Below are 13,785 nucleotides of genomic sequence, written 5' to 3' on the forward strand. Positions count from 1 at the left end.
ATTCTAATTGATCTAAGAAATTTTGGCCGCTTAACTGGGATTGATTTCGTGAAGAATTTCTAAAAAAATGTGTATTGTAGGAGCCACTTGTGGCGTTCATGTATTTTGAAGACAGTCAACATGTTAAGATATTTCATTCTTCAAGATGATTAAATGAAAACATTTTCAAAATATAAAATAAAATTAAGACTGAAGATGCACTCTCACCTGCAAACTGTGTACATGCGCTTTCAACTCATTATTGGCTGCCAGCTTGGAGGCGAAGACAGAGTCGAGTATGTCCAGGTATTGTTGTGTCGTCACCCCCTTACTGGTGGAGTGTCTGGCAAGTAGATGCTTGAGGTAGTCACACACGAACTGGGAGTAATTCCTCAGTTCATAAACCGGAAACATGATACTCTGCCACACTGTCAAAATTGAAACATTTACCTTAGTGCCAAATATATTTGTTAAAATACCTACCAGTAAAAAATTCATACTTTGAGAACATAATAATGTCGACACAGAGACACCTACATTAGTGCCAGAAATGTTTATTCAAACACTTCCCACTATATGTTCATGCATCAAACTTCTCAGTACAAGTACAAAGTACATTGGGAACACAATAGTCTGCAACATTGTTAAAAATGACAATAATATATTAATGTGCCATAAATATATAGATATAACAAAATTTTAAACTCTACCAAACTCGTATTGTCTTTCAGACAAATCATTGAGTCTAGAATTACAAAGGACGCTACTCACCTGCTTACCACACATCTGAGGCTCCGCTTTTAAAATGAGGCTGAAGTTTAAAATTGCGTTATAAATAAAAAGTTGCCTGAAATCCATACATTTTAACTTCAGTACCTTATATTTTAGTGACTTAATAATAAATAATTAATACAAAGAGTTTATATAATTCATATTCAATATAGATTTTCTCATAAGAATTTCTATTTTGAATAAATATTATAAACTATTAGTATTAACAGATCATTATATTTTTTACAATTCATTGGCATTGAGACACTAAAATCCTACTCCGAGTGGAACATTTGTGGATTTGAGACAAGTTCCTATTCATTACACAGTTTTAAACTTTATCCTCATGTTAAAAACACAGCATTAGATGTGTGGTCAGCTGCTGACAAGGGTACACTCTTAATAATGAGGTTAGGTCACGTAAAGTTGTGATCATGTCCTGACCTTGCAGAGCGATACTGATGTCCTTGAAGCCGGCCTGACCCAGTGCCCACATGATTGAGCAGCCAATAGCCGGTCTGTTCTGATATGAATGGCGCAGAGTCGCACACTTGGTCACATTGCTGACAGCAACTGATGGCACCTGCGAAGCTACCAACTGTAGCAGCATCTTGTACCCAGTAACAGGGCTGCCTGTGTCACACAACACTACCACTTAACAACAAATACAATCCAAAATTTCTTTTGTACAGAAATCAATCTAACTTTTACAACTGCAACTTTTCAAACTCGTGTTGAAAAATAAATAAATTAAAAAAAATAAAGATATAAATAAAACGAATAATTAAGGCAATACAAAGGAAAAGTACAAGGAACACTTTATTGTTTTTAATGCTCTTGTGGTTTATAAACATTGTATCGGCAAAAAATCGTGCATATGAAATGGTTTAATGATGACAAATCAGCAATTCATCAGTATTATAAAAAGCTATTTGTGGCAGCATCCATACTTCACAGAATGTGCTATATTTGGTACCGGTAGAAATAGTTTCTTCTTCTCTTCATTTAGCAAACAAATTATACCAAATAACAGTGTGGCAATAAAATACAACTACTAAAAATATGCTGATGTTTGTAGTTATTGTACTATAGGTTTTATTTATAAAATGTATGCTTTACACTTAAGTGAAATTGATGTGTTAGAAGAAGATGTAATTATGTAGTGATAAGAAAGTGATATTGAAGCTGAAAATATGCTGCCAGGCAATAGACAACTCATCAGAAAGTGAAAATGATTATATTCTTGACTCTGATGTAGCCGATCCTTCACACATTGAAAATAAGTGAGTTGCCTTTCAAATTACAATGTCTCTCTTACTCCAAGTATGTTTTAAATATATATAAGTAGAATAATAATATGGGGTTCCTGGCGCACTTTCGGAGTGAGCCGACCGAAAAAGCAATGTAAAATACTGTTCAATGTACCATAAAGGTAGCTGAGAAATAACACAGCAAATCTCAAATGAAAAATTAACCGAATCTACAGTCGTTCGTCTCCAAAAGCGATCGGTACATTATATCTACTCTGTGGAATGAAAAATTAAACCAAATCTACAGCTGTGTTTGCTTCTACTTTCTTAAGCTGTGCTTTGTAAAATGTTGTCAAATCTTGCTACGAATAAGGAAAAATCTTCAATGACAGTCGAGGTGTGCTACTACAGAACCGACCATCACGATAATCGCTTCGCCTGCGTCATATCCGTAGTGATATCCACGCCGTGAGAGGCGCAATCGTTGGTTTTACAAGCACCATTTAGTTAAATAAATTTTTCTATCTAAATGGAGCGCGAAAAAAATATCATGTCCGTTCTGCAAAAAAGAAATTTAAGAAAAAAACTGATGATCGCCATTATAATTCTAAAAGTCACGAAAAAAACAAGCAAATTTACGATAATGAACTAAATTATTTAAGACAATGGGCTAGAGAAATAAAATTGCCGATCACGAAAACATGTTTAATATTGAGAAATTACGTGAATTAAAGAGAAATTTCAAAGTTGAAAAGAAAAAAATCTCGACCTATTTAATGATGAAAAACTTCATTCAATAGCTGAAAAGTTGGCTATCGGTACTAACGATAAAACCAAGTCTGAAATGATCGACTGAAATTTGATAAAAACTCTTAAAGTAAAATCCGAAAATATCATTGAATGTAGAAGTTTTATCCTCAATACACGGTCTTTTCAAGCAATACATTTTAACAAACTTGAACGACAATTCCATGTCAATTTACAAATATCTTTCAATTATGCGGTCAGAAATTAAAAGTTTAATCGAGAAATTTCAAGAAAATGTTAAAAATATGAAGGGCTATCTCTCTTTGGAATGTGAATACGAACGAAAACTTTAGTGAATGGTGAACCGCAAACATGTCTAATGTATTTTAACTATCAAAGCAGACGAAATTCTTTGACGTAAACGACTTTATTACTAAGCAATTTAATAAATTAACACACATCGAGAACAAACGAATAATCCAAATAAAGGTTTCCGGATGGACATTTAAAAGTTGTAAACAACTAGTTTTGAGCCTTACAAACACGAAATGATGAATGCAGGATCATACATCGATTTACCAAAAGAATATCAAAGATAAAAAAGCTTGTATAAATATAAAAAATAGAGATGATTTTTGCTTTATTTACTCAATAAGATGTGCTATTGAAAAAAACCAGAAAGAGACTGAGAAAAACGTGTAAAGCAATACGAAAAATTTGTGAATGACGAAATATTTTCAGGTTTTGAGTATCCCAATGTCTCTGAAAGATATACAAATATTTGAAAAACGAAGCTACAATTTCCAAGTATAAGTATCCAACAATGTCTATCAATGTCTACAGTTTTGATGAAAATATTAACATTGTTCCGTTACAAATTTCTGAAAAATATGACGACTGAAACAAACATTGGATTTATTGTATGTTAAACAAGATGATAAATCTCATTATGTTTTGATAACCGATATTTAAATAAGCTTGTTTCTTCGCAGTTGGTCTAAACATAAAGAAAGAAAATTTTTGTGTAGAAGATGTTTAAGCCATTTTTACAAATCTGGAGATTTAACAGATCACTTAGAAATTTGTAAAAATCATGAAGTTTGTAAGCCAATTATGCCATTTCCAGGTCAAACAACTAAATTTACTAATTAATCAAAAGATAAATTTAACCATCCGTACGTAATTTATATGGACTTTGAGAGCATATTAGAAAAAATTCCGACATGCAAGAACAATCCACAAAGATCGACTACAACCAAGATTCAGAGGCACATTCCTTATGGTTTTACTCTATATTTAGTGTCGAATGTGACCAATCGCATGTACAAACGATATGTTATCGTGCCAAAAATGAAGAAGATTTGAAAAACGTCCCAACAAAAAAATTGTTTGAAGAACTCAATAAATTATCGAAATACATAGCGAAAAAATATAATTCTAAGAACATGAAACCTAATGAAAATTGACAGAAGAAGAAGAAATTTCGTATCAAAATTCAAAACGTTTGTCATATCTGTGAATGGTCTGCTTATGATGTTGGGTCAATTCAGTATGGTTTTACTCCTGATAGTTGGAAAGATAAGAGTTATAATAAAGTGAGAGATCATTGTCATTTAACCGGCAAGTTTCGAGGCGCAGCTCATGCATGTTGCAATCTAAATTTGAAATTTCCTCAGAATATTCCCGTTTTCTGCCACAATATGTCAAATTACGATACTCATTTTGTACATAAAAGAATTTGGCTAAACAATATGGAAATGTTGATTTGATTGCAAACACCGATGAAAAATATATAAATTATTCTGTAAATTCTGGATATGGCTATGAATTCGAAGGTGATAAGCCAAGAAAATTCATCAAGTTTTCGTTTGTAGGACACGTTCAGATTCATGGCCTAGTCTATAGAAAAGTTAGCTAAAAATCTAAAGAGAGAAGACTTCAAACATACAAATCATTTTATACAAGAATGGATGAATGAGATAATAGAAAGACAGCCAAATTGACGACGACGAGATTTTTTAAAATTCTATCTGGAAAAAGGAATATTTCCCTATGAATTTATCGACAGTATTGAAAAACTTGATTACACAGAAGAATTGAGAATTCAGAAGATTTCTATTCACTTTTGACAGATGAGAGCATATCTGAGAAAGATTTTCAACACTACTTAAATGTTTGGAACAAATTAAAAGAGAAAAATCTAGGAAATTACTCTGATCTCTATAACATTCAAGATGTTCTATTGCTCGCTGATATCTTTGAAAAATTTTAGGAATATTTGTTTGAGTTGCTATAAGCTTGATCCAGCACACTATCTAACAGCTCCCAGTCTTGCATGGGATGCTATGTTAAAATTAACGAAGATAGAATTACAATTAATTAGTGATTATAATATGTATTTGATGATTGAAAAAGGTTTTCGCGGAGGCATTTCTCAGTGTATTAAACGATATGTGAAAGCAAATAACAAATATTTAAAAGATTTTGATAAGACAAAGCCCGGAAAACTATTTACTCTATCTCGATGCAAACAACCTTTATGGGTTCTATGGTCTTATGCAAAAACTGCCGTTTAGTGATATCAAGTGGATGGATTTTTAATCCTAAAACGTATATACAAAAGAAGAGTGGCAAGAAACAATTTTAGAACTCACTGGCGACGAAGATTATGGCTATATTCTCGAAGTCGATCTTGGATATCCAACAAATTTACTAACGAACATCACAAGGATTTACCTCTTGCTCCCAGAACATTTTAAAAACAAACTTTGCACAACTCTACTGGATAAAACTGAATACGTTGTTCATTCGAGAGAAATTTTGAAATTCTATCTCGAAACAAGGAATGGTGTTAAAACAATGTGAATAGAGTTATTGCATTCGATCAGAAGCCTTTTATGAAAGAGTACATTGATTTTAATACTAATATGAGGACCAAAAAGCTACAAAGCGACTTGAAAAAAAGGACTTTTATAAGCTGATGAACAACTCAGTTTTTGGAAAATCTTATGGAAAATGTGAGAAACAGATGTGATATTAAGCTTGGAAATGAAGAATTTTCAATGAAACAAGCTAAGAAAACAAATTTCAAATGCTTTAACATCTTTGACGACAACTGTATAGCGAGTCACATGTACAAACAAAAGGTTAAATTTAACAAACCGATTTTACATAGGATTTTCAGTTCTCGACCTCTATCAAAATTGCTAATGTACGAGTTTTATTACAAAACAAATTAAAGAAGTTTGATCCAGATTGAATCTGTGTTACATGGATACAGACAGTTATTTTCTAGAATTGAAACGAGATCCTTTTAAAATTATTAAAGAAAATATAGATGACTTTGATACAAGTGATTATCCAAAAAGATCATGAATGTTTCACTACTAAAAATAAGAAGGTAATAGGGAAATTCAAAGATGAGTTAAATAGCGAAGTTTTAGAAGAATTTTGTGGTTTAAGGTCTAAGATGTACTCGTACAAATATCTAGATAAAAACCCAGTTAGGTGTAAAGGAATTAAGAGAAGCGTTGTAAAATAAAACAATAAATATCGAAAAACTTGAAGAGATGTTTGTTCGAAGATAAAGAAGAATTTAGGGAGATGACAGTCATCAAAAGTTATAAACATGAGTTGTACACTGTTACCATAAACAAGCTGGCACTGAACGTAAAGATGATAAGAGAATTGTCCTAGAAAATAAGATCGATACAGTACCGTATGGCTATGAAGCAAAATCTGATATATTAGACGAATTAAATAAACTTGGAAACTTTGACATGTAAATGGAAGGATGATTTAATTCACTGTCACAAGTGTAAAAAGAAAACGAAAAATATAGGATTCAAAAATCGTTCAAACTCAAAATGGATTGTATAGAATTGCTGCAAAATGTTCAAAATGTAAGACAAACAAGAGTAAGTTTATAAAGAATCCAAATCCAAAACTGTTAAGCAAGAATTGAAGACATAAAGATGAGATAGAGATTGAAGCTCGAGAAATTCATGCGACCAGTACGAAAAAAGTTTAAAAAGAGAAAAATTTATAACTTTTTAGGAATTGACGATTTATGGGCAGCAGATTTAGTTATAATGTCTAATTATTCAGATCAAAATGATGGATTTAAGTATATGTTAAATGTTATTGATTACTTTCTCAAAATATGCTTGGTCAAGAGCTATCAAAAGAAAAAACGGCAAGGATATTTCAAAAAGCTTTCGAAGATATAGTAAAAGATGCCATAAGGATCAATCACAAACGTCCTAACCTACTTCATACAGATAAGGGTTTAGAGTTTAAAAATAAAGAATTTAACGATTGTTTGAGGAAATACAACATTAAGATTTATCATACTGAAAAACGAAGAGAAATCAAGTATTGTAGAGAGATATAACAGAACTCAAAATGAGAGAATGAAAGTAATTTTTGAGATTAATAAAAAACTTTAAATGGATCGATATTCTTCAAAAAAATCGGGTAAACAATTATAACGATACAGTTCACAGCACAATCAAAATGAAACCGAAAAGACGTAGATAAGGATGCAGAAAAGGAGTTATTAGAGACCGTTTTCAAGTATGTTCCACCTGAAATTCACACGAAAACTAAATTTAAAGTCAATGATCATGTAAGAATTGTTAGTAAAAAACAAACATTTTCGAACAAATATAAGAACAATTGGTCAAGAGAAATCTTTGTGATTTATCAAATTAATAACACAGATCCTGTAACTTATAGTATAAAAGAATTTAAATAATGAAGAAATAACCGGAAAGTTTTATGAATATGAATTGAAGAAGTCAAAACTGTAATATAAATTTTCTATATATAAATGGCGCATCAAAAAGAAATGTACAAAGTGCAAAGAATTTAAAGATTTAAATGGAATTTTATAAAGATAAAAAATAGGGAAAGATGGAATGCATTATAATTGCAAAGATTGTGAAAGGGAATATCATAAAGAATTATATGATAAAATAGAAAAAATTAACTTTGGAAGATAAAGAATGTCTTAAATGTAAAGAAACTAAAGAAAAAATTTCAGAGTTTAATAGTGATCACTATAGTAGAGATAAGAAAGACTCATATTGTAAAGATTGTGTAAAGAAGAATCTTCATAGATTATATTATGAAGATACTCATTGTGAATGTGGAAGAATTATAAAAATGGTTAAATAACTATGAAAAACAATTACAAACCAAATATCATAAGTCAAGAGTTTTTAATAAAATTTAGTAACATTTTCATCGTGTAATAATTTTTTTCTATTTAAATGGAGTCTCAAAAGAAATGTACAAAGTGTCAAGAAGAGAATAGAAAAAGACTGTTATTGTAAGGAATTATATGTTAAAATGAACAAATTAACTTTAGAAGAGAAAAAGTGTTACTTTTGTAAAGAAATTAAAAATATTTCTGAATTTAATAACTGGCAGTATAGTAAAGATAGAAAAGATGCTTTTTGCAAAGTTGTGCTAAAAAAAAATTTTCAGCGAAAGTTATAAAAACGAAATGCCTTGTGAATATGAAAAAAAAATTCTACGATGGTTACCCTAGTTATGCTAAACATTTACAAAACAAAATATAATAAATCGAGAGTTTTTAGTAAAATTTAGAAAAACATTTTCATCGTGTAATTTAGATATTCTATAAATCAGTCGAGATTCTGCCATATGTTGTAGTAAAATGATTTCCCGTTGTATTAAAATATTCAAGATTCTTTCATTTGGTTGTAGAGATTTATACTATTTGGATCTCCTTGTCTTAATAAAATTTTCCATTTCTGGGTAATCAATTTCAAGTTCTTTCAATCTTTTCGGTATTTCTCTCTTTTGAGCTCTGATAACGTAATAAGGATATTCCCACATGTGATTCTTCTTAATTAATACAAAAACATGGTGTTTTTTTCTTAGCAAAATCTTTACAAACAAGGTCTGGTTTCATTAAGTCAATTTTTACACTTTGTTTTGTGATTATTTCCGTTTTTTATTTCATCTTTAATTTGCAAGTGTTTAACTTCGTCCTCTAAATATTTAATCTTGTTTTCAAGTTTGTACTCACCAAATTTTCTAATGGAGGGTAAAACCTCTTTTGTAACCCACTTTTGAAAGGTTTTTGCTTCTAATTTATTAGATCTTAGTATATTAAAGAATAAAATCCAGATTCATTAATGAAAAATAGTGTCAGGATGAAGATTTTGAAAGGGTCTATGGCATAGACTCTTGTAATTTATATATTTAAAGGCTATTTTCTCGTCATTATCAATATTATTTATGATAGCTTGTCTAGTATTTTCATATTGTAAAATTTCTGCAACATCTTTAGCCTTAAACAAATTTCATTATTTTCGTCAACAATCGTGCAAAATGTCTTTATTATTGAATGTAAGTTGATTGTTGAGTAGGTCTACAAACTGACTCCATTTAGATAGAAAAGAAATTTAACTAGTAATTTTTATATTCAGTATAAAGTCCAGATTCATTGATAAAAACAGGGTCAGGATGAAGATTGTTAAGGGCCATTCGAATAGCCACCTTGTTTTTTAAGTAAAAATATTGAATTTTGTCATCATCATCAACTCATTTTTTATTCCTTTTTCAATCTTAAATATATTGTTGTTTTACTCTCATTATTTAATAATTTCCCTCAGAGTCTTGAATAGTCAGAACGATTTTTTGAATTCTTTTAATATTTTTTCTAATTGGAATATAATCGATTTCATTCGGTTTTTCACTGATTTTTGATCCATAAGCAACATTTGGGAAAAAAGTGTACAAAATTTCAGATTATTTGTGTAAATGTTCGGTATGATTTTCAAAACTAGGTTCAACGAGATTGCAGTGCACTTCAATTACATCGAACGGTCTAAATTTTGGCGTTTTATTTCCTAAATATACCTGATTTGGCTCAATAGTTTCTTGAAACAAACCCTAATAAATCTACAATAATTGCTGAAAACATTTATTCTTACTGGTGATTTTATTTGAATTTTATTAGAGAGATAATTTTTTTGCATTTCAAAATTGTTTTTCGTCAAAGTTTAAAGATTTATCTGATTGTTTGAATGTTTTCAGATAATTTTTAAGGGAATTTTTTATTTGATCGAAGGTATAATATCCTTTGTTTAAACCATAATATTTTGTTATGTTCTTCTCACTAAATCCTATACAATAAGGAGAACTTTCACTAATATTTATTACAAAATTGTCAGAATAAAAACCGCTTAAAATACCGATAAAATAATTTGATTCTTCCTCTAAGTGTATAGGATGTTCCAAGTTTAAAACTAATTTAGAGCTTTTTGAAGTCAACTTGAACAGCTTCATTTTCGCAAGCGTTGCTTCAAGATGAAAATCTTCTATTTAAATGGAGAAATTTTTAAAGCAAAAAGATCAGATAAAACTTCAAACGTTTGAAGAAATAAGAAAGATCAACCAATCAGATTGTTAATTGTTGGTTCAAGTGGATGTGGAAAAACAACTTTATTATTGAATTTTATCTACAATAGGTTGATTCCTTATTCCAATTTGTATGTTTTTAGTAAATCTTTAGAACAAGACGCCTATAAAAAATTACAAGAAAGATTTGAAAATATTGAGAAAAACTTAAACAAAAAAATATCACATTTTTATAATGCTTCTGAGGACATAGTTCCGTTAAGCGAATGTAAACCAATTCGTTAATCGTTTTTGATGATTGTATTTTAGAAAATCAAGACGTTATTTAAGGAATATTTCGTAATGTCCCGTCACAAAAATATATCTCTTGTATCTATCTTTCTCAATGCTTTTCAAAGGTTGATAAACAAGTTATATAGAAAATAAACCTGAATATGTTGTGTATTTTTAAGTAAGATGATCACTATTCGAGAAAGATTTATAACAATTATGTGGGATCTGATATGAGTTTTACCACTTTATTGAGTTATGTGATAAAATTTGGAAGGAAAGACTACGGATTTTTTAACTATTAAATCTAACTTTGAAGCCTAAAAAAATTGGTAAATATCTGAATAAATTTTCTAATATAAATGCTGCTCAGTGGTCTGACAAATCTACTTGATAAAATATTTGTTACAATTATTTTTATATTTATCTTTAATTTTTATTTACATTATGAAAATAACAGAAAAAACGGTAAATCTGTTCACGTTCCACGTTCACGTTCATGTTTTCACGTTCGTGTTTACGTTTCACGTTCATGTTTTACGGTCGTGTTTACGTTTCACGTTCGTGTTTTCACGGTCCACGTTCACGTTTTACGTTCCGTGTTCACGTTTCGTGTTCACGTTTCCACGTTCCACGTTTACGTTTCAAATTTTCCTAAATAAAATGGCGAACGTAACTTCAGAAGAAGCGAAAAAACTTGATCAAATCGAAAAGAAATTAATCAAAGAATTTAAAGAACAGATTCGAATGGATGAAGAAGAACAAGAATTTATTCAAAAAATTAATCAACCTGTTACATCTGCAATAAAAAATGTTGAGGGCAAAATTGAAAATGTTTTAAGCGATAATCAAAATTTAATGAATTTGGTTCCAGTTGTACGACAATTTGCTGATATTTCGATTACCAGATCTGAGTTTGAATTGCCAAAATTACCATCTTCAACACCATTTAGACCTCGAATCATTGAAGACTCTACCATAGTTGAACCAATAAGTCCTGGAAACAACGGATATAATAATTGGTGAAATTGGTAAAAAAATTCCTTCCTAGAGCAAAGGATGATAAATTTGGTTTGTATTGGGACAGAAAAAAGAAAAGTTTTATGATTTGGAAATTTGCCCGTTGAATTTTGAGCATAATGATATCATTATTAATGAAAAAAACATATAAAGGAACTCAAGGTTTATGAGAGATTAATTAACAGGCACTGATGTTCCAAAAGACGGTTTATATTCTGAAGAAGACTTGAAAAAGTATACAGAAATTTTATGGAAATCTGATTCAATTTACAAAAATAATGATCCATCAACTAAGAAACCAAAGTCAAGTAAAGGTAAAAATATCTCAATTTGATTAAACCAATTTGGGAAAAAGAATCGAAGGATCAGGTGTAAGAAAATACAGTGATCAATAAGATTGAATACAGATATATCGACGATATGACAAAACTCGATGGAATTATTAATTATATTTATGCTCAAGAAAAGGCTGGAAACAACAATTTTTTGAACGACAAAGAAAGCGATTAAAGATTTTTTATTTCGAACAAACTTGATGATAATGATTGAAAAACCTGATGGAATTAAATATTTAAAAACGAGTTTTGCCGGCAATACGTTTCATCTATGATTGAGGGTAGTGGGACTTTTGAATGATTTTATCAACAATTTACCTTTTGAATTACACGTACCAACTTATCGAGTATCTGGGGCCTGGCACATAAACTCGAAAAAAAGACTAAAAAGAGGAGATCCTGGTATAAATAAATTAGATCAAGCTGCTATGGAACACGATATATTTTTTATGCAAAACATAGAGACACAAAATTCCAGGACATATCGCAGATAAAGTTTTGCAAGATATGGCAATGGATAGATTTTTATCAAAAGATGCTAGTTTAGGTGAAAAGATTTGTTGCGCTTCCAACAGCTGGAGCAATGTTTTTGAAGAGAAAACTAGGAATGGGGGAATCGAAGAGAACTTGAAATTTTAACTTATATAAATGGAGGTGAATGTAAATTTCAGCAAAAATCAGAAAGAAAAAATAATAAATCCGCTTTTAAGAAGAAAAATACCCGTTTAGTATTCAAATTTAAAATAGATCAACTTAAAAAATGGCGAAGATAAGATATTTTTAAACAATAGACAATACAATAAACTCGAAAAACATAAGAAAAACAATAAAGGAACCAGAATAGATGAATTTTCTTATAATCAGTTTGAAAGAACTCAAAAATGGTGGACTTTTGAAAGATTTATTAGATTTTGGAGGAGAAAATATTCCAGTTGTTAAAAAATGTTGTTCCTTATGTTCGTAAAGCTGCTCCAATCGTTAAAAAGGATGTGATTCCTATTGTTCGAAAAACATTTTAATTGGTTAGATAAAGAGCGATATGGAAGATGTTACAGGATCTGGATTAGATGAAAAAACTTTGAATTACGTGAAATCAAACATTGAAAAAAAAATTTAAAACCTTTTAACATTCGGGGAATTGGAAGAAAATCTGCAAAAATATTAAAACATTTTTAGAGGAATCTTTCATGAGAGATACATTACCTGAAAAAGTTAAGAAATTTGAATGTGGAATTGTGAATTTAGACTCGATTATGGGAAGTGGAACGCATTGGATTTGTTATTATAAAAATGATAAGAAATGCATGTTATTTTGATTCGTATGGAAGAATGTGAGGACAAAACCACTATAGAATTGATTAAATATTTGAAAAAATCAAGCGTCTACTACAATGATTCTCAGATTCAAGACTATAAAGATCCCCCAATTTGTGGTCATTTATGTGTTTTTGTTTTTGAATGAAACTGAGTACTGGTAAAGATTTTAAAGAAGTTGTTAACAAATTATTACTTAATAAATATGGATTCACAAAATATTTTTGACGTATTTGGAACACAAATTATTCAAAATGTAGATAATAGTTTCAATTTTGATAGTTTGAGAAATTGAGTTTGATAACAAGTTAGAAAATTTATTACAAAACCTTCCAGATTCAGATATGTTTGCTGTCGAGATTGAAGATTTTAAAGCAGAATATGATAACAAACTTGCAAAATTTCATGAGTTAAATGAAGTTGCTGATAAAATAAAAACATTGGAAAAAAGAAGTTGATGATGGTGTAAAAAAATTATTTACCAATTTAATGTCTCATATCGAAAAAGCTGATAAAATTAATGAAGCGATCAAGTTGAAAAGAATTATGTTAGTTTGGCTACATAAAAAAAGAATTGTCGGTGTTCGACCCTGGTATTGACAAACATGATGTTGTTGTTTAAAGAAACAAATTTTAAAAACCTCTAAAATTATCAGAAAAACATCGATATTGTTGATTTACATGATCCGAATGTTAAAAATGCC

The 13,785-nt window shown here is 29.8% G+C and overlaps 1 protein-coding gene across 2 annotated transcripts in view; it reads right to left on the bottom strand.

Moving 5' to 3' along the window:
• LOC124354522 (transmembrane protein 214-B) overlaps window positions 1-13,785 on the bottom strand; it is a 53,749-nt gene that overhangs the window by 23,018 nt on the left and 16,946 nt on the right. For both annotated transcript variants that reach the window (XM_046805051.1, XM_046805050.1), the window contains exons 5-6: window positions 1,195-1,383; window positions 208-407 (exon numbers count right to left, since the gene is read on the bottom strand). In XM_046805051.1, the coding sequence (XP_046661007.1) occupies window positions 208-407; window positions 1,195-1,383 (389 nt within the window). The remainder of the gene's footprint in view (window positions 1-207; window positions 408-1,194; window positions 1,384-13,785) is intronic.

Source organism: Homalodisca vitripennis, chromosome 2 (genome assembly GCF_021130785.1).
Source record: "Homalodisca vitripennis isolate AUS2020 chromosome 2, UT_GWSS_2.1, whole genome shotgun sequence".
Taxonomy (NCBI): Eukaryota; Metazoa; Arthropoda; class Insecta; order Hemiptera; family Cicadellidae; genus Homalodisca; species Homalodisca vitripennis.